Below are 20,508 nucleotides of genomic sequence, written 5' to 3'. Positions count from 1 at the left end.
GTTGCCTAGAGTACAGATTGGATATGTTGAGGACATTGTCAGAGCTTAGAAGAGTGAGGCCAAGTAGAGTGACACAGTGGAGGGGAAGGGGAGATTGGGCAGAGATATTATGGAAAGTCTTACCTTGAAGTAATGAGAAATAGGGACCTGTGAGTAATTTTTGAGTAGGGAATAACATGATAAAAGAATAGTGCTGAAAATTATTATTTTTTGGAAGGTAGAGGGTTGGGAGGATTGGGAAGGTGGGAAGCAGCTCAGAGTGTAGAACTGCAATCCAGCAAAGGCCTAGACTCTAGGAGGAGGGGGGTGAGTGGAAATGACATCTTTTGCACTGAGGGAAACAACAGAAAACTCTCATGGAGCATTGCTATTTACCACCCTAATAAAGTGTCTTATTGCAACTTGACAGGCAAGTACTGGGAAAAATAAAAATTCAAAATTCTTCTACCTCTGCTTCTCAAAAAGAAGCTTACATACATGTGCGGACTTGGCTCTTTGAGTATGGTGGTGGCACAGTGAAATATAAAGCATCTTCTAAACACAGCACTAATTGTTCTGGCAGTTCAGAACAACCAGGACTAGCTTGGCTGTAGCCTAAGATCTTAGATGTCAGAGAAATCTATTCTGCCCTCTTAGAAAATTCAAGGTCAAACATGTTTCTGCAGACACTTCCAACTTTTCCTTGTCCTGCCCTGGTTTTCCCTGGGAGATTTTATAGGCTAAAGAAGTCAGAGTGTGCTTCTTTGTCCCAGGGATGAAATGACTATCATGTGATGTGACGATTTCTTAGCCATTGAACATGAGAAGCATGTTCTTGAGATCATGGCTTCTGCACAGGAACAAGGACAGGTAGAGAGATATGCACTATGTTTTATTTGTACAAAATGTATTTTGGCAAGTTAAGTGATTTTCCCCCATTCTTTTTGTTATGGAGTACATATGGCTTACTATTCACTTCCCAAAGTCTCCTTGAGGCTAAAGGACTGCTTGAAGCCACTATGCAACTAATACTTACAGTATTAACATAGCACCTGGCAGGTATTTAAAAATACATTAATTGAACTTGAACCATTGGTGCAGTAAAGTAAATGTAACTGTCTTTCTATTTTCCATGTGTTATGGTTATAGAGATAGCCTTAATTAAAAAGAAATCAATCAACCTACCCCTTGGCCACCCACCCAAGGCCATAAAACACATTTGAAGGGGATCACGAAGGAAGGTAAAAGGTATTAAATACTGACTAGGAACAGTAATTTTTAAAAAATGATTGGAATATTTGGACTAGATTTTTAAAAGTTGAAATTTATTTTACAAATATGCTCAACTGGGTATGCTGTGTATGCCCCTAGATTTGCTGATGAAACCCTCCTTAAGGAAGGCAGATGAAAACAAAATTTTACCGGAATTAGAGAAATGGAGTACTGTAGTGATTTGTTGATTTATTTTGCCACCAAAGGCTTTTACCTGTTTGTTTTAAATGTTATCTGGTTAATTTTATGTTTAAAATTGACTGGGCTAAGAGATGCTGGTAAAATACTATTCCTCGTGTCTGTGAGGGTTTCTGGAAGAGATTTGCATTTGAATCTGTAGACTGAGTAAAGATCAACTTCACAATGCTGCTTTGCATCATCCAATTCATTGAGGGTGTGAACTGAACAAAAAGGCAGAGGAAGGGCAGATTTGCTCTCTGCTTAAGCTGGGGCATCCCTCTTCTCCTGTCCTTGGACATCAGTGCTCCGGTTCTTGAGTCTTTGGACTGGGACTGAACTACACCACTGGCTTTCATGGTTTTCATTTGTAAATTGCATATCATGGGACTTCTTAGCCCTTATAATCACATTAGCTCAAAACTTTCTCCTCCTATTCAATTCCATATTGTCTTTTAAAATGAAGGCATCACAAGATCTGTTGTGTGTGTAGTTTCTGGAAAGGTACCCAGGTGAGTATCAGGTGTACCAGGAACATTTCAAGTGCCACTTGCGTAGGTTTAGTTGTGAAAATTCAGAACTGCACACTTAAAATAGTGTCCCTCCCTCTCTTGTGCATGCACACAGACACAATTTAAATACAAGGAAAATGTTATCACAGAATTTTAGGCAGCATTAAGTCCTATCATCTTTTTAGCACAGCAACTCTATTCATCTGCCCTTGTTTACAGGCAGGCTTACCTCCTACCACATTCCCATCACTGGAGGTTCGCTCTGTGGCTAGTAGGTCCTCTTACAATTCTGTCTTCAGACACTATCCTTTTTTCTTGGTACTTATCTTTTAGTCCATCTATAGCATCATCTCCTCTTGAAAGCTTTAACTTTCTCCCCTTCTCTTCTGGCATTTCATGTTCCTCTCTGTTATTTCTATCATCCTCTTAGAAAACAACAGTGAACACTGCAGTAACCTTGCTTTAAAAGTTCATCTTTTTGGCTATGGTTTTTATAAGCAATGAATTGTATATACAATCCAGAATTGTTTCACTGCTACTGGAGTTTTGAGATATCATTCCAGGTTCACATCCAAGGATGTTAAGTTATGTAATTTTTGTTGGTATACCTCGTATGACAATGTCCCCACATTACAATGAGGCAAACAGCCAGAGCTTCTGCTAAGCAAGGTAACCATACACAAAACAGACGCAACTCCAGCAAAAAGCACAATGTCTTAGTGTGCATGCAAACTGCAAAGTATGAAGAATATACTTTGCATTAAGCTTTTCAAAATACTGAGAACAGGTATAAGAACCTCATTATTAGTTGAGACCATGGCCTCTGAACCACTAACTAGTAAAACAGGGGAGATTTAGGGTAGGAGGATAACTGAGGCATCATATGCACTTTCAGTAGCTTTTTATGCTTTTCATTGGGCTACAAACTGTTTTTGAAAAGTTAACTATATGCTAACTATGAGCACCTAATTTGAATAGGAGAGTGCACAATTTCTACATGTATACCATAACACTGACATTTACACGTGCACACACATTCTGAGAAGATTTAAGTTTGGCAGTGACATTCAGAATGTCTACAATATTGAAGAAAGGGAGGTTTTTTCCTCAAGCTATTAGGAAGTTAGAATTGGAGTTCTGGTGTTTTGGAATTCCATATTCAGAAACTAAAAAAATTGTATTTAACCTTAATTGAACTAACCCAGGAAAGGTAACTTACAGGCACACCTCATTCTATTGGTTTGCTTCATTATGCTACTCAGATACTGCATTTTTTCACATATTGAAGGTTTGTGGCAAACCTGTGTCAATTCTATTGATTCCGTTTCTCTAAAAGTATTTGCCCACTTTATGTCTCCGTCACACTTTGGTGATTCCTGCAATATTTCAAATATTTTCATTATTATGTTATGCTAATCTGATCAGTGATTGACTCGTTCAAAGTTCAGATGATGGTTAGCCCTTTTTAGCAATATTTTAAAATTAAGGTATGTACACTGAATTCTTAGACATAATACCACCGCACACTTAAGTGCAAACATAATTTTTATATGCACTAAGAAACCAAAAATTAATTTGACTTGCTTCACTCCAATTATCTGCTTCATTGCAGTGGTCTGGAGCCAAATACACAATATCTCCAAGGTATGCCTGTAGTCACAGGTAGAACAAGTGAGAGCAATTTCTTTTAAATCTTGATCCTAATTTTTTTTTTGAGAATTTTAAAAATGTTTATTTCTGAGAGAGAGAAAGAGAGAGTGAGTGGGGGAGGGGCAGAGAGAGAGGGAGAGACAGAATCTGAAACAGGCTCCAGGCTCTGAGCTGTCAGCACACAGTCTGATACAGGGCTCAAACTCACTCACTCAGGAGTGAGATCATGACCTGAGCCAAAGTCGGACCTGAACCGACTGAGCCACACAGGCACCCCAATTCTAATTTTCAAATGCAGTATTTGACAGGATAGATTTTGCACTAAAGTAATAAAGAACTCTTACACAAAGCAAAAAACAAAACAGGTTTAATGATTAGAACAGATGAATTAGTAGGTTTATATAACCATTAACTAAGGGAAACCCTAGAACCAGAAATAAGGATTTTAAAATTGCATGCAAAGTCTAGTTACCATAAAAACCAAAGCAATACCAAAATATCTCAGCTTCCTAGCATAGACTCCAGATATTCTTTATTTCCAACTCTTGGTAATCAAAATATGTACACTTTTGCATGCTACTGGTAGTGGAGGAGTAAGATTATTTGTATAGGACTACAATTATGTTTCACAGTTGGGAGGGCACATAAAGAAGTGTCTTCCTCCACTTTGTTGGGCCCATCTTAAAAAAAGGCACTCCCTAAGGTTCCTTGGTAACACCTTTGCTAGGTTTCTTAATTACTCACATAATCTTTACGTGTAAAATTACTGGTCCACTCATTTCACAGATCTGGGAACCACAAGGCATTGGAACTGCTTAACTCACATGCCAAAAAACTGGCTTTCTTAAGAAATGACCAAAACTTTGGAGAAGCAGTTAAAAAAAGAAAGGAAAAAAAAAAACAAAAAACACCTGGGGCTTTGTTTCCTTGAAAATGTAATCATATGCTTAATTACTAGGCTTTGGCATGCAGAGCCAGACACATCATGGAACTGAAAGAACCACCATATAATGGTGGCAGAGGACTTTCTTGAATAATTACGCTACTTTTCTACCTTCAGCTCCCTTGTACCAATGCAACTTTGTCCTTCTCCCCTTTTTAATTACAATACCAAGTGCTCTGAACCTGGGTTTGACCTCTCTGCTGAAAGATGTGTTAGAAAAGGATGCTTATTTTTTTTTTTTTTTTGAAAAGGATGCTTAAATAAATTACTGAGTCTTTCTCTATGATCATCAAAACAAAGAGTAATGGAAGTCTTGAGCTGCCTGTGGGCAGTTGTCCACTATTCACAGAATCTTCAGAAACAATTTGCCTGAGGCCAAGGAGAATTTATCACTAAACCTGACTCATGTTGAGCCATACTGAAACTGCACTTGGGTGGCTAGTCTCAAGTCAAACTGAGCTCGAACATTTCTTGACATTTATTGCATCCACGTAGAGTGCAATTTTTGATGCTGAATCAGAGATATGCGGCAATTGAAGGCTTCACCACAAGCATCACATTCGTGGGTTTCTTGGGTTTTCACCTCTGCGTGGATCTTCTGATGGTTGACAAGGCTGCGCTGTTGACTAAAACTTTTGTCACACTTCTCACACTTGTAAGGTTTCTCTCCTGTGTGTATTCGCTGATGCTGAATAAGGCCTGAGTTCCGGCTAAAGGCCTTCCCACATTCATCACATTTATGGGGTTTATTACCTGTGTGAACACCCTGATGTCGAATAAGGTTACAAAGTTGACTAAAGCTTTTGCCACACTGTCTGCATAGATAAGGTCTCTCACCAGTGTGGATTCTCTGATGTTCAATAAGAAATGAGCTCCGACTGAAGCTTTTCCCACATACAGTACATAGATAGGGCTTTTCACCAGTATGTATTCTTTGATGTTGTACAAGATGAGCACTGACACTAAAAGTTTTCCCACATTCATCACATTTATAAGATTTTTCCTTGGGATAGACTTCCTGCTGTATAACAAGACTGCAATTTGGATCAAAACTTTCCTTAGTTTCATTGTATGAGTAAGTCTTCTCTCTGGTGTGGATTCTCTGATGCTGAATAAGACCTGAGCTTCTACTAAAGGCTTTTCCACATTCCTCACATTTATGGGGTTTGTCTCCTGTGTGAATTCTCTGATGACGAGTAAGGTTGCACAGTTGACTGAAGCTTTTCCCGCACTCTTTGCACTGATAAGGTCTTTCACCTGTATGGATCCTTTGATGTTCAATAAGAAATGAGCTCCGACTGAAGCTTTTTCCACATTCAATACAAAGAAAAGGCTTCTCACCAGTGTGGATTTTTTGGTGTTGTATAAGGTATGTGCTTAATCTAAAAGCTTTTCCACATTCACCACATTTATGGGGTCTTTCCCCAGTGTGAATTCTCTGATGTTCAACAAGTAATGAATTTCGACTAAAGCTTTTCTTACATTTGGTACAGTGATAGGGTTTCTCACCAGTGTGAGTTCTCTGATGTTCAATAAGGTGTGATTTCCAACTGAAGGCTTTCCCACAGTCACTACATTTATGGGGTTTCTCACCTGTGTGGATCCTTTGATGTTTAACAAGGCTCCTTCTCTGGCTGAAGCTCTGTTTACACTGATTACACTGATAGGGTCTCTCTCCAGTGTGGATTCTCTGATGTCTAATAAGGGTTGAGCTCACACTAAAGGTTTTTCCACAATAATTACACTCATAGGGCCTTTCCCCAGTGTGAATTCTCTGATGTTCAATAACAAACGAACTGCGACTAAAACTTTTCCCACATTCATTGCACTGAAAAGGCTTCTCACCAGTATGGACCCTTTGATGTTGAATGAAATGGGCCTTGCGGACAAATCCCTTTCCACATTCTTCACATTTATGGCATTTCTCTTCTGGGTTTGGTCTCTTACGAATAATGTTAGTGCTTCCTCTGAACATTCTCTGTTCCTGGGCCAAAGATTCCCTTGGTATTTCCCATAAGAAGATTCCTCTCTGTTTATCTAACCTACCAACAAGTTCAAAGGTTTCTCTACCTATGGGGTCTTGGTCAATTTCACTTTTGATTCTTGTAACTATTACACCCTGTGGTTCCACTTCTTCCTCAATTTCCTCAATTTCTTGTTTTACAGTTGGCTCCTCATCCTTATCTCTGTTTAAAACATCTGGAATAATAAATAGAAAATAGAAAATAGAAAGATTAGCCAGGCTCTTTGCTAGCAAGGAGAAATGCTTAGGAAAATAAGATTAAGATAAATTAATCCACTACATCTATAAAATGTGGATGATTACTTCACAGTATTGTTGTAAAAATTAAATTAGTTCCTATACATAAAGCATTTAAGACCATACCTGGCAAAGAATACAAGCTATGTAAATATTATTATTAGTTATCTGATGAAAAGTTTTTCTTAGAGAAGGGGTGTGAAGAGTGTTGTTGTTTTTTTTTTTTTTAATTTTTTTTTTTTTTCAACGTTTATTTTTGGGACAGAGAGAGACAGAGCATGAACGGGGGAGGGGCAGAGAGAGAGGGAGACACAGAATCGGAAACAGGTTCCAGGCTCTGAGCCATCAGCCCAGAGCCCGACGCGGGGCTCGAACTCACGGACCGCGAGATCATGACCTGGCTGAAGTTGGACGCTTAACCGACTGCGCCACCCAGGCGCCCCAAGAGTGTTGTTTTTTTAACGGAGCAAGTTTTGAAGTTTTAATTTTTTTTAGTAATCTCTACACCCAACATGGGACTCAAACTCACAACCCCAAGATCAAGAGTCACATGTTCCTCTGAATGAGCCAGCCGAGTGCCCAGAAAAGAGTGTTTTTATGAAGCAAATGATAAGTTAGTGGGGGTAAACAGAGTTGGGAGGAAGGGCTGGTGATCAACAGAGAATTATGCAAGGTAAGATGGGCCAACAATGAAATAAAACAAATAGTGGTGTGATGAATTAGTCTGTCAAAGAAGAAAGGATGACACAGGAAGAAAACAGTAGGTTCTGGGAAATTTGGGATGAAACAACATTGCTGGAGTGTGAGTAGATTAAGTAACTGACAGAAAGGAACATAAAATGATGTTGAGAAAGATAAAAGACAAAAACCAGGAAGCAACAATTAATTAATGAGAATTTACTTATTAAATAAAAAAATAAAAATTAAATTAAAAAAAAAAAAAAGAATTTACTTATTGCAATCAAAAGCATGCCAGGCATTGTGTAATGATTCAGTATTCAAAGATAAGACATGAAACTTCCTACCAAATAAAATGAATGATAAGTATACTGGGGAAAGAAAATAAAATGGTAAAATATTAAGTAAAGCAATTCCTGTTTCAAGAGACAAAACAGCTTTAAAAAAAATGGGTTGGAGTGACATGGAATCTATGATATAGAATGACAAAAATAAATACAAAGGAACACAGTCAAGGTTAATGAAAGAAACAGGGAAAAGCAGTGTGTGGTAACCTCACCTACCACAAATCACCCCAACGTTCTTCAAGTATATATGATTCTTACTCTTCCAAAGATGTAAGAGCCACATTGGAACCATCTGGTTCCAACCGAGAGTCTCTAAGACATCTGAGAAATGAAAATCTTGCATGTGTTAAGGAAAGATAACATAATGGTCTACGATGTAAACAGAGTGGCATATAGAACACTTAAGTGCCTCTGACTTCTTTCTTTTCTCTCTTGCTTTCTGCTGGATAATTCCACATATTTGGTTGATCACTACCAAATATATATTTGGCCCTAAACAATTTCCTTTTTTAGACTTCCTCTTTTCTCTTAATTTTCTAATCTTCTACCTTTGGAGTCATCTTCGAATTTTCTTCTCACTCACTTTAAACCAGTCATTAAGTTATATTATTCCAAAAAGCTTTCTCTTATTCCTCTAAGAAACTAGTAGAAACTTTATTTTTGCTTATACTACATACAGTATTCTCTCTCAAATTCACTTCACTGGACTGCTTTCTTTCACACAATGAAAAAAGATCAAAGAACTCCCTCAACTTTCTGCCCCCTTCCTATAAAATTATATGCAATGGCACATGAAGATCTATCCCATTCCTATCCAAGCTGAATTCATCTACGTTCTCTTTATCCCACTGTCTCTGAGTGTTTGTTCAATTATTAGCATTTTTTCCCTCTTTCTTCCATCTGTATTCTCCATTGTCCAACATATCAACATGCATACAAATATGCTCAGCATACAAATATGTCCAACTATATCTTGAACTTCAAATCCTTCTCTTAATGAAATCCAAATTTGTGAAATAAAATTTTAACTCTGTAGCTCTCCATTTCCCAACTATGTTTTCCATGCCCAACATCTTCCCATTCAATCTGTTCTATAACCTACTGTGAAATCTGGCTTTGGTTTCCAGCATCTAGAGATGCTTCTTATGAAATCACCAATAACTCTTGAATAACAAATACAACAAACATTTTTCAGTCCTTTATTCAGCAGCATCTGACACTGTTGATTATTCCCATTTTGACACTATCTGTTTTTGGTTTCTATGCTGTTGCTGTATTTGGTTTCTATGCTGTTGCTGTATGCTGTATGTATGTATTGTTGTATGTTGCATTTTTCTAGTCCCCTCCCTACTTTTTCTTTGGCCTTTTCTAAAAAATCTCCTTCATGTATTTTTCTTCCTTTGTCAACTGCTGTTTGACAAGGTTACTGTTACCAATAATGTTTACATTCCTTTCTTTTAAGCTTATTTATTTATTTATTGAGAGAGAGAGAGAGAGAGAGAGAGAGAGAGAGAGAGAGAGAAGAGACACAGAATCCCAAGCAAGCTCTCCACTGTCAGTGCAGAGCCTGACAGGAGGGCTCAGTCTCACAAACTGAGCTCATGACCTTAGCCGAAGTCAAGAGTTAGATGCTTAACTGACTAAGCCACTTAGGTGCCCCACCCATGTTTACATTCTTACCTTGCTCTATATTCATACTCAGGATATCGCCACTTACATGCCTCAAAAAGGGCTTGCAATTAACACGATCCTCATCATCTGCTGTCATGTAGGTCTCTACCTCTAATTATCTTCTCTTAACGGGCATCCTCATCCATTACCCAAAGTAGAAAATCTCTCTAGATTTCTCCATTTTTCTTTTTGTTACCCAATCACCAAAACCAAAGATCCGACTCTCTAGCATCTACCTTCTTCCCATGTTTTCTCTGGATGATGCAAAAGCCATCTAATAATCCTTCACTCTAGTCTTTAAGCTGCCCCCACACTGTACCTACTTAGCTGCATCCAGAGAGATGTACAGGAAATGGAATTCCAGTCACATCACCACCTGTAGGTTCACTAGTACTCTATCACGTCTAGGATCAAATCAAAGCTCTTTACATTATGGTACTCAGTGCTTCACAACAGGTTCTCTAAACCTCAAGTCACCCTTCTACCCAATTTCTCACACTGGAGTTGGGCAAATTGTTTATGTTAATGTTTTATACCATTTCATTGCATATCTCGTTTACTAAATGTCCCCCAGCATTGTTTACCTGGCCAACTCTCGGTTGCTCTTTAGGACTCAATTCAAAGCAACAGTTCCTCCACAAAGCCTTCACTAAGTCCACTAGACAGATTAGGTGTTCTGTTTTTTATCACCAGTCCTCATCCACAACTGTATTACAGCTATTACTGCACTGCTGTTTTAACTGTTTGTGTTCATCTCTTCTATGGGTTTGTAAATTCCTTGTGAGAAGGGGAAGTCTCTTTTAATGTTTACCCAGTGGATACTGTTCCAGGGGTTTCACTCAAAGGAGTAAGACAAATTCTTATTTGCAGACAGTATGAATGTCTAACTAAAATTTCTAGAAGAATTAAGTGAAATATAATAGCAACATGAAGACTAAGCTATAAAATAAATACTGGTACTTACTACCAAGGATAACCAGTTGGGAAATATTATAGAAAAATAAAATATGCTTTTCATGATAACAAAACCATAAAACCTATAAATAAATCTTACAAGAACTGTACGAGATCTACAGAGATAAACCATAAACTTTTTCTGAAGGACTTAAGACAGACAAATAGAGTCAACCAAATTGCTAAAGAGATTCAATATTATAAGGATCTTAATTCTTCCTAAAACAATCTATGAACCCAATTGTATTCCAATCAAAATCTTATGAACTAATTAAAAACCCCAATGAATCTAAATTTCAACTGGAAGAATGCAGAAAACTAGCTAAGTATATTCTGGAAAAGAATATAAGAGAATGATTTATCATGCTAGATATAAAATGCAATATATTGCTAAGTAAAATAGAGATGCTCTGGCACAAAAATAAACAGGTCAAACAGATAGGTAAAGAAAAAAAGTGACTTCAGTCTTGTACACAAAGCAGCACAGAAAGGACTATCTGTGAGATCTGGGCTTATTAGCTATAATCACCTTCTGAGGTCTCTGCCATGCTTGTCTTATGTTCCCATCCTGTGATCATAGCTAATTTGTCTAGAGTACCGCTGACTCAAAGTGCATCTCTCCCAGGAATTTGGAATTAAAAATGAAATATGCAGTTATTCTGAACATGACAGAATTGTAACCTATCAACTCAGAAGCTATAGGGACAAAAGCATGTGGATATGAGGAGGAAAGACTAATCTACCAAGGAGAAAGAAACAAAATGCAAGGGTTAATCACTGACTTCCTGAGCGCACCAATTTTTGGGTTTAGTCCTTTTCTGATATCCAGTTGCAATCATGCTTATATATCCTATGAGCCACCTATGTCCCTACAGGAAGTTCTCTTGTTGGCTTAAGCTAGTTTGAGTTGATTCCTATAATCTTTAATCCATTTTAATAATATGCTAGCTGAGGAGAGAGACAAAAAGCAAAGAAATGGTAAAGTGGAAGTGGCTAAACTTTAGGAAAGAACAAGAGTTACCACATATTTTCTAAAAAGGGCCAGACAATAAATATTTTTAGCTTTGTTAGCTAAAAATGGTCTCTGTTGCAACTATTCAACTCTGTCACTATAGCGTGAAAGTAGTGTCAGATAATACACAAAGGATTGGACATGTCCATGTTCCAATAAAACTTTATTTATAAAAATGGACAGTGCCAGATTTGGGCTGTGGACCATAGTTGCTAACCCTAGTATCTAAAAAAGTATAAAAAGAACAGTTTTCTTGGTAAAAGAATGACAGAATGGGGAAGACTTGCATTCTTAGCGCTAGCACAGTGCTTGATTAACTATTTATTGAATGGATGAGTAGTTGAACAAATAACTGAAAAGAGACTATAATCAAAGAACTGAAGCAATGAGATTAAGGTCTTACAGGTACAGCAATTCCCAATTCTGTCAAGGTCCAATAAGGTTCAAGCAGACTGAAAAGGAGTCATTAAAATTAAAGAAGTCCAGTTCATTTCAAAGAACTGAGATCAAGCTGTCAGCTGTATCATTAATGTTGTTACTAAAGCTTTTAAGTAAAAATCAGCATGGAAAGGAGAAAGGTATTAAATAAAGGACCAAAATTAAAACTGGAAAAGTATTAAGTAAAGCAGCAAGATGAAGTGCAGGAAAACACTATATTAGAAAAGTTAAGGGGGCACCTGGGCAGCTCAGTCATTTAAGTGTCAGGCTTTGGCTCAAGTCATGATCTCGCGGTTCGTGACTTTGAGCCCCGCATTGGGCTCTGTGCTGACAGCTCAGAGCCTGGAGACTGCTTCAGATTCTGTGTCTCCTCTCTCTCTCTCTCTCTCTCTGCCTCTCCCCCACTCATACTATGTCTCTCTCTTTCTCTCACAAATAAATAAACATTAAAAAAATTAAAGAAAAAAAGGTTAAGTAATTGTGATTTGCCATCAAGGGAATGGAGACAGAGTCTACAGAGGAAGATGAAAAGATTGTGGAGGGAGAAAGAACTGATAAAAAGCTGTAGTTCAGCTAAAATGAGAGGCTGAAAGTAGATCACAGATGGGCTCACTGCCATGCCTTCATCCATATGGTACTCACATTTTACAGTAGTAGGGACAGGCAAGACTGGGCATTTGCCTGGTTCTATCAACCAGGATACCATATGTGTGGATAAAGCTGGCAGTGACTCAGAGACACCATGGCATATTGGGAGAAAAAAATCAGCAGCTGATCTGGCTAGAGACTGAAGTGGTGTGCAGGAAATAATAGATGATGTTAGAAAGCTAGGCAGGGGCTATTTAGAGAGGCCCTGGTAGGTAGGACAAGAAATTAAATTTTTTATTAAGCTCTCAGGAACCAGAAATTGTAAGCAGTTAACTAACAAAATCACTTTGGTGGCAGTGAATAGAATGTATTAAAAGAAAGGGAGTTGGAGGCAAGAGGCTAGTTTATGGGCTAATGCAATAATCTGTTCAAGAGGTACCGATCTTTTTCTTGTTTTTATGTTTATTTAATTTTGAGAAAGAGAGAAAGGGAAAGATAGTGTGTAAGTGGGGGAGAGAGGCAGAGAGAGAGACACACACAGAATCCGAAGCAGGCTCTAGGCTCCGAGCTGTCAGCACACAGCCTGATGCAGGGCTTAAACCCACGAACTGCGAGATCATGACCTGAGTCAAAGTTGGATGCTTAACCAACTGAGCCACCCAGGAGCCACAAGAGGTTCTGAGTCTTAAGTATAGTAATTCAGTTATACAAATATTTAAAGGCATATAATATATACCTGGTTCTGTGCTAAGTGCTGGAGAAATCAAATGAAAAAATATATAGTTACCATCCTCATGGAGACCAGTCTGGTTAGAGAAATAACATAAAGAATGACTAGAGTACAGTCATTTGATAAATTGATTGTAAACTGTGCATACAGTTGAGAAATTCAACAGAAGTGCAGCACAGTGCAATACGTGGCAGCACAGAGAAAGGAGTACTTAATTCTGAAGAGAAGGTCCTTGAGATCTTAATGGATTATTTGAGACTGGCCAGGTGTGAGTTATTTACGTGGTCTTCAAAAGGAGATGACGAAGATTTTGGAGCTCTTAGAGAAGATAATAGGTATGATGACGATAGCAATCAACATTTATATTATACTTAGTACATGCTAACCAGTGTCCTAAGTGCTTTACACATATTAACTCAGTACTCACAGTAACTCTAAGAAGTAAGTGCTATTATTACTGCCATTGGGTAAAAAAGCAACAGGCATGGAAAGGTTATATAATTCACCCATGGTCACAAGGCTTCTAAGTGGTGGAACCAGGACTTTTGCTTAGGCAGTTAGGCTTCAATTGCTTCTCTTAGGTAGAGATAAAGATTTGGGACTCATCACAGTGGTAGGTGATGACCTGACTATAGATAAGGTTCGCCAAAGAAAGCACACAGATGGAGAGGAAGGCAATACTAGTAAGCAATAAAGAGCTTCAAATACATAAAGAGAGGTGAAATAAAATAAGGTCCAAGTGTCTATTCCATTTGACAATTAGGCTATTAAAGTAGAATGTTAAACAATTTAAGGGGAAGGGTAGAGGCAAGAAAAGGGGCTTAGAGATAATGGTAGGGAAAGTAAAGAATATACATTAACTACTCTTACAAAAACTTGGCTGTAAGTGAACAAGGAGCAGGTTACAGGCTCTCTCAAAGGACAGCCACCCCCCCCCCCACCCCGGCCCTACCTTCCCCAACTGGAAGAGTCATAAACATACCCATCACCAAAATAAAGGTACCAGAGGAGAAGGAATAGAGACTGAAGTTGTAAGGGAAAAAAAAAAAAAAAAAAAAAAAAAGATGACGGATAAGTTCTTGGAAAAGTGAGGAAAAAGGAGCAGACTTAAGCATACACATGAGGGGCAGAAAGTTAGAGTTCATACTCAGTGGCCTCTATCTTCTCTGTGAAACAGAAAGTGAGGTCTACTACTGAGTGATGGACCCAAGGAAAACTTTTTTAAGTTTTTGGAATAGTCACTAAAGGGAAGAAGAGAATGAGCAAATCAATGATAAAAAATTGCCTGAGATGTGAAAACCCACTGGAGACTTATTAGAAAAGCCATGCATATATCCAGGGCATTAATCCTTTCAGTTAAACAATTTCCCCTGCTGTGCTTGGCAACTCAGGAGAAAAAGCTGATTTTATAATCAATACAGAATATAAAGTTTGCAGAATGGGTAGAGCACAATGACAAGGTGGCAAGAGAGCATGCTGGTGATAATTCACATGTAGGTCCATGGAACAGATGAAGAGGTGAAGTTAGAAGAGGACTGATAATCTGGGAGGAAAAAGGAGAAATCAAGGAACAAGTAGCATGACTGGGAATAAGCTGGTTTGGGAGGAAATGAGTAGGAGATGTAGAAGTGTAAGAAATTGTAGTAAGCTCTACATGGGCAGAGATCATGTCTGTTTTGGTCACCCCTGTTTAGTTATGGTCTAAGATAAAAACAATGGCTCAAGAATTTTCAAAGACTAAGATACTGGGGCTTAAGATTTGCCTGCCTTGACAAAATTGAGGGTTTGATCACTGATGGGACTTGCTGAACAAAAAAGGAAAGCAAGGTTCCTGAAGACAACGTGGTCAGGATATAGCAAGGCTTAAATAATGGCTGCATCATTGATGGCATAGGTTAGCATAGAGAGATTCTGAAATGTGACAAAATCTACGTGTGACAGACCAAACAATGTTGGCAGATGACAGCAGAAGAGAATTGGGTGGGTAGAGCAAGACTGCTGAAGACTCCAAAGGGAGATTTTGTTTGAAGGGTTAAAACTAACGCTTTGGGAACAACACTGAAAAGCCAGGAGAATAGTAACTTCTCCCTTCCAACCTTGAGACAAAGGATAGGGAAAAAGGAGGATGTGGGAGAGTAAGCAGCCTCTGCCAGAGAAGTGGTGTCCTTGGGAAAGTGCCAGTTTTCAGTTAAGGCCAGGAGGGGTAAGGAACATTATGTGAAGAAGAACAGGGGCTCCAGAAGGCAGAGTGAAAAGGGGTGGGAGGAAAGCAGTGGGAGGATGAGCCAGGAGGGAAAGTGCAGAGCAGTATGGGAATGAGATTATGAAGATAAGAAGCCAGAAAGGCTTGTATTTTGGTTTTTGCAAGGACACTACAGACGAGAGTCAGGGAAACAATTAATGGCCGAAATGTTTGAATCTGAACTTTGGAACAAAGCAGTTTTGGTACTTGTGGTGGTTCAAGTGTTCTCAGGGTCTGATTTCTTATAGCTTCTTAGATATTTTAATCAGAGACACAAAAGATTCTTACCCAGTGAGACCAGGTTTCCATAATTCTCCATCATGACATCTTTATACAGGCTTCTCTGAGCTGGATCCAGATAATCCCACTCCTCCTGGGTAAAAAACACAGCCACATCCTCAAATGTCAGCAACCCCTGAAATAGTACGATTTCTGTAGTCAGTTCTTGTTGTCTCAAGGACAATTCTACCACTGAAAGTAGCCGAAGCAATCACTTTTCAGAGCCGGGTAGTCTAGGAGGAACATGATTACCCAGAGATCCAAATGGGGCCCAATTCTGTATCAGACAAGCACCTCCAACTAGAGGGCAACTGAACTGGATCCTGGTCGTCAGTAGTGATGGTCCTAAGGATAGAGCTTTTCTGGCTGAATCATTATACCCTAACACTTTTATTTTAGTAAGTTGCCCCAAGGCCTCCCCAAGTTTCCTGCACCTCATTGCCCGGCTCCATTCAACTCTATTAGCAGTGGCTTGAGACCCTGTTCAATTCAATTGCAGGAAGTTCTCTAAGCGTCTACCTGGGGTCCTAGCTTCGTGACAAGCGCACAAGACACAGGGAAGAGTCAAAAATGGTGCCTCATCTGGAAGAACTCACAAATGAGAGCGCTTGTTTGCAGCATTACTAATTTTCTTCAGCTAATTTATCAAGTCGCTCTTGAAACGAAGGGCCAAGTGGGCGATTTGGTCGCGAGGCGCAATCCGGACCACTACGGAGTACTTCCTTGCACAGCGTTGGCCTTAAAGACCACGGTCGTGGGGTTGGGGGCGGGGGGGCAGGGTGGGTAGCGCGGCCTAGCTCCAGTAGTGGCCAGAGAACAGGGATACCCAGAGGAGCGACTTACCTTTGGCTCCGGCGGGGGGCTCGGGGAGGCCATCTCCAGGACAGAAAATCAGGACGGGAACCCAGGAAAGCCGCAAGGAAAGGAGCTTCTCGTGAGGCCTACCCGGCCGTTGGAAATTAGGCCCCACGAAGGCGAGGCCTCCAGGCTGGGTCTGGCCAGGTCCTGCCTCGGTCCCAGAGCGGTCACGACCCCAGCAGCATATCAGACCCACTACTTGGTTGTCCCCCAACTCCAAATTCCCTCCCCACCTAGCTGCGCAGCCTTCCAGGCCTCACTAGAGCCTCCTCCCAGTTGCCAGTTCCTCCTCCTTTCAGCCAAAGAGCGCTATGACCGCCCGCCCCCGGACCAGAAGGCGTCACCCGGAACCTTCCCGGGACGCCCCCCAACTACAACTCCCGTCGTGCTCTGAGAGCGCGCCTCGGTCCAGCCTCCGCCGGCAAGACCCATCGGACTACATTTTCCGGCGTGCAAAGCGGGAGGGAGCCTCTGGGGAGGCTTAACAGGAAAAAGGGAACACCTACCACTAAGCTTACACTTGATTGGCTGGTCTTGGCGCGTCACTGCCGGCGGGGGGCAGAGCCCCAGCCGGTAGCTCTCCTCCGAGATGGCGGCGCTGTCAGTGTCTGGCGTTACCAGAAGAGGCCTCACGTGGATAGTCTTAGGGGCACCACGCAGAGAATTTTGGTCTCGATTCAGGTAAAGCGGAAGGTTAGATGGTGGGTCTCGTTCAGCGAAAGTGAGAGAAACTGAGGAGGATGAAAGGACGAATTCAAAAGTGGGAGTCCTGCTATTAGGACGGTACCCTGGCCCTGCGCCTGACGGGATAGGACGAGAAAGTACGTTAGGTTCTGAGTTCAGAGGCTTCAGCGCGGGTGTCCTTGAGTGGTGGGGCCCAGTCTTGGCCTCAGTTTTCTCATCTTATAACGGAAATGCCGCCCCCTTTCCCTTCCACTTCACTCGTTAGTGTAGTAAGCAAACAGTACTGACCATGTGTTCCAGGCACCGACTGTGGTATCAGGATACAAGTGGTTCGTTTGGAACGAGTAACATGGAACATGAACGTGAAAGTGCTCGGTAAACTAAGTGCATTTGCGCGGGGTGTTTCTTCACAAGCTAGATTCAGAAATGAAGCGTGGCCTCCTCGTTTTGTTCGTTTGTCCATTCATTGATTCATCAACAGATAGTTAACTAAACGCCCTCTCTGGCCCAGCATTTCCCTAAGTAGGTTACAGCAGTGGAAACAAAGTCCCTTCTCAGAGCTTAAGTGCTCTGACATATGGGGAAACGGTGGCCCCATAGGAAGTATTTTGCTGAAAGCAAGTTAATGGCACAGCTGGAACCCGTCTTTGACTCTCCATCTACTGCTTTTCCCCAACACGGGGCTCAAACCCACAAACTGCGAGATCATGACCTGAGCTGAAGTCGGACGCTCAACCGACTGAGCCACTCAGGCGTCCCTCTTTTTTCTTTTCTTTTCCTTTCTTTTCTTTTCTTTTCTTTTCTTTTCTTTTCTTTTCTTTTCTTTTCTTTTCTTTTCCTTTTCTTTTCTTTTCTTTTTTCTTTCTCTTCCTTCCTTCCTTCCTTCCTTCCTCCCTCTCCCCCTCCCTCCCTCCCCTTCCTTCCTTCTGTACTTCGCCCTTCCTCCCCCCCACACACATCATTCATTTCTGATGCCTCCCAATTTTTGTAGTGATGACCAATCCCAGTCAGATACCAGCTCCATGGAAAACAAGAGTGAATAATATTTCATTAAGCACTGAGATAGTGTATTAGGCAGATTTCCTCATGTTGGCCCATGTACTCAGTAGTAGTTATTCAAGCAGTTTTCAAAGGACCCCCAAATCAATAAAACAGGTTTCTGTATTCAGGAGTTTATAATCTGGCACAGTGGTTCTTAACCAGAGATAATTTTGCCTATCAGGGAGCGTTTGGCAATGTCCTTTGGTTATGACTGGAGCATAGGAGTGCTCCTCGCATTTACCCTGCCCTGGGTAGAGGCCAGGGATGCTGCTGAGCATCTTGCAATTACAGGATAGCCTCCTACAACAAAGAATTATCTGGTCCAAAATGTCAAGTGTTTGGGCTGAGAAACCATGATCTAGTAAGAGAAATAGAATGTAAATAAATAAAACTCTGGTACGATGAAGTGTGCTGTGAAAGCAATGTAAAGCGCTATACTAGATCAGAGGAATTTATAGTTATATTTGGAGAAATCAAGTAAAACTCCTTGGAAGAGAACAGTTCTGTTCTAGGACTTAAAGTAAGATTTCAATAGGCAAAGATGAAATTGGCATCTCCTGTAGGATGTAACTTGAGGTAACACATGACATCAGGAAAGTGGGAAACAGAATGTAGTAGTTTAGTGTGGGTAGGGCATGGAGTGTTTATAGTAGATTTGTAGGACATGAGGTTAGAGCGGTTGGTTGGGTTTGGAAACTGGGAATCCCAGACAGGCGATTTACCTCTTTACGTGTTCTTAGGAATTCTTACAGCATGTGAAATCTGTAAGTAGCTTTTCTTTTCTGTCTGTATCAGCTCAGTTCAACTATAAGCTTCCAAAGGCAGGCACCTTATTCTTCTCTCTGCAGTGCCCAGAAGAGTAGTAAGTGTGCAAATTATTGGTTGATTTAGACAGATGGGTAAGATTAGGTCTGGTGTTTGTCAGTTTGTCAGCTGCATTAGTGCAGTTAACCAGAGATTCACATACTTGTTTTTGACCATTCTAGAAAAGAGAAAAAGCTAGTGGTGGCTGAGACAGTAGAAGAAGTGAAGAAAGAGCCTATTTTGGTGTGTCCACCCTTACGAAGCCGAACATACATACCACCTGAAGATCTCCAGAGTCGTTTGGAATCTTGTGTCAAAGAAATTTTTGGTTCCTCTGTTGGTGACAGTTGGCAGGATGTGTCCCTGGAAGATGGCCTTCTGAAGTTCAGTTTCTTGGCACGTTTAGCTGATGACTTGGGCCATGCAGTGCCCAACTCCAGGCTTCACCAGATGTGCAGGGTCAGAGATGTTCTTGATTTCTATAATGTGCCTATTAGGGATCAATCTAAATTTGATGAACTTACTGCTAGTAATCTGCCTCCCAATGTAAAAATCACTTGGGGTTACTGAGCAGAAGAGGAGCTCATTAAGATCATTTTGTCCTGAGCAAGGGGGCTGGTTATTAATTAGACTTTTGATACGTTACCATGTGAAATGCTATCAGAACTGTTCTCTAAACCCACTTTTTCTGTGGAAGGATGAACTATCTCTTTTTCTCATCGTGAATTAACAAGATTTTCTTTTTTCACGTTTGCTGGAACTTTGTTTTTTTAATGGAATCAAGTCTTTAATCATGTATGAAAATTTCCTTCTTTGGAGGACACTGTAATTAAACTTGGGTTTAAGATACAAGGCTATTATATGTTCACACATGGTCTTTATTTTTTACGCATAAATTAGTAGATGCAAAAACAGGTTTTAATCCTGTTAGGACTCTTAAACCTAAGGTGGTATTAATTATGTATAGTACATATACAAATAAGGAAACGTAGATATGTATAAAAGAAATGTAAAAATCTATGTTGTATATTACAGCAAGTTGTTTCTTTCATTGCTTTACTACAAGAGTAAAAATAGTAGAAAATGATACTATTCATTCTAGATTAATCTTTTTTGGAATTAAAGTAAATTTCTTCAAGAGTGTTGTGTATTTTTAAATTTTTTAAAGGTGAAATTTGTGGGTTGCCTGAATGTCTCAGTCGATTAAGCGTCTGACTCTTGATCTCAGCTCAGGTCTTGATCTCAGGGTTGTGAGTTCAAGCCCCACTTTGGGCTCCATGCTGAGTGTGAAGCCTACTAAAAAAAAAAGTAAAATTTGCTTTTTTGCCTTATCATTTCCTTAATTTAAGTATTATAAGCGAAAGAATATATATGCCAGCTATGAAGTGC

At 40.1% G+C, this 20,508-nt stretch overlaps 2 protein-coding genes across 5 annotated transcripts; one reads left to right on the top strand and one right to left on the bottom strand.

Moving 5' to 3' along the window:
- Window positions 1-3,941: 3,941 nt before the first annotated feature.
- ZNF189 (zinc finger protein 189) lies at window positions 3,942-16,967 on the bottom strand. 3 transcript variants are annotated; one of them, XM_045470046.1, is made up of 3 exons: window positions 16,576-16,967; window positions 15,742-15,826; window positions 3,942-6,732 (listed from the first exon to the last, which is right to left on the bottom strand). In XM_045470046.1, the coding sequence occupies exons 1-3, from the start codon at window positions 16,606-16,608 to the stop codon at window positions 5,012-5,014; spliced, it is 1,839 nt and encodes a 612-aa protein (XP_045326002.1). In that variant the 5' UTR covers window positions 16,609-16,967; the 3' UTR covers window positions 3,942-5,011. The 3 variants fall into 3 exon arrangements, with proteins under 3 accessions (XP_045326002.1, XP_045326000.1, XP_045326003.1); XM_045470044.1 differs by having other exon boundaries at window positions 15,742-15,868; window positions 16,576-16,942; XM_045470047.1 differs by having other exon boundaries at window positions 15,742-15,823; window positions 16,576-16,940.
- Window positions 16,968-17,111: 144 nt separating this feature from the next.
- MRPL50 (mitochondrial ribosomal protein L50) lies at window positions 17,112-20,254 on the top strand. Of its 2 annotated transcripts, XM_045470052.1 has the most exons (3): window positions 17,140-17,271; window positions 17,575-17,649; window positions 19,302-20,254. In XM_045470052.1, exons 1-3 carry the CDS (start codon window positions 17,180-17,182, stop codon window positions 19,687-19,689), a joined length of 555 nt encoding a protein of 184 aa, XP_045326008.1. In that variant the 5' UTR covers window positions 17,140-17,179; the 3' UTR covers window positions 19,690-20,254. The 2 variants fall into 2 exon arrangements, with proteins under 2 accessions (XP_045326009.1, XP_045326008.1); XM_045470053.1 differs by lacking the exon at window positions 17,575-17,649 and having other exon boundaries at window positions 17,112-17,271.
- The last annotated feature ends 254 nt before the right edge of the window (window positions 20,255-20,508 follow it).

This window comes from Leopardus geoffroyi, chromosome D4 (genome assembly GCF_018350155.1).
Source record: "Leopardus geoffroyi isolate Oge1 chromosome D4, O.geoffroyi_Oge1_pat1.0, whole genome shotgun sequence".
Taxonomy (NCBI): Eukaryota; Metazoa; Chordata; class Mammalia; order Carnivora; family Felidae; genus Leopardus; species Leopardus geoffroyi.
Note: the sequence above shows the minus strand (reverse complement) of the source record. Positions and strands in the feature narration are given on the sequence as shown.

Bases quoted from the DNA above. Each gene is read 5' to 3' on its own strand.
- ZNF189 (XM_045470044.1), bottom strand. From the start codon at position 16,608: ATGGCCTCCCCGAGCCCCCCGCCGGAGCCAAAG. The intron at 15,869-16,575 runs GTAAGTCGCTCC...GTACTATTTCAG, and splicing joins GCCCCCCGCCGGAGCCAAAG to GGGTTGCTGACATTTGAGGA. The intron at 6,733-15,741 runs GTAAGAATCTTT...TTATTATTCCAG, and splicing joins TGGAAACCTGGTCTCACTGG to ATGTTTTAAACAGAGATAAG.
- MRPL50 (XM_045470052.1), top strand. From the start codon at position 17,180: ATGGCGGCGCTGTCAGTGTCTGGCGTTACCAGAAGAGGCCTCACGTGG. The intron at 17,272-17,574 runs GTAAAGCGGAAG...CATGTGTTCCAG, and splicing joins GAATTTTGGTCTCGATTCAG to GCACCGACTGTGGTATCAGG. The intron at 17,650-19,301 runs GTAAACTAAGTG...TGACCATTCTAG, and splicing joins CATGAACGTGAAAGTGCTCG to AAAAGAGAAAAAGCTAGTGG.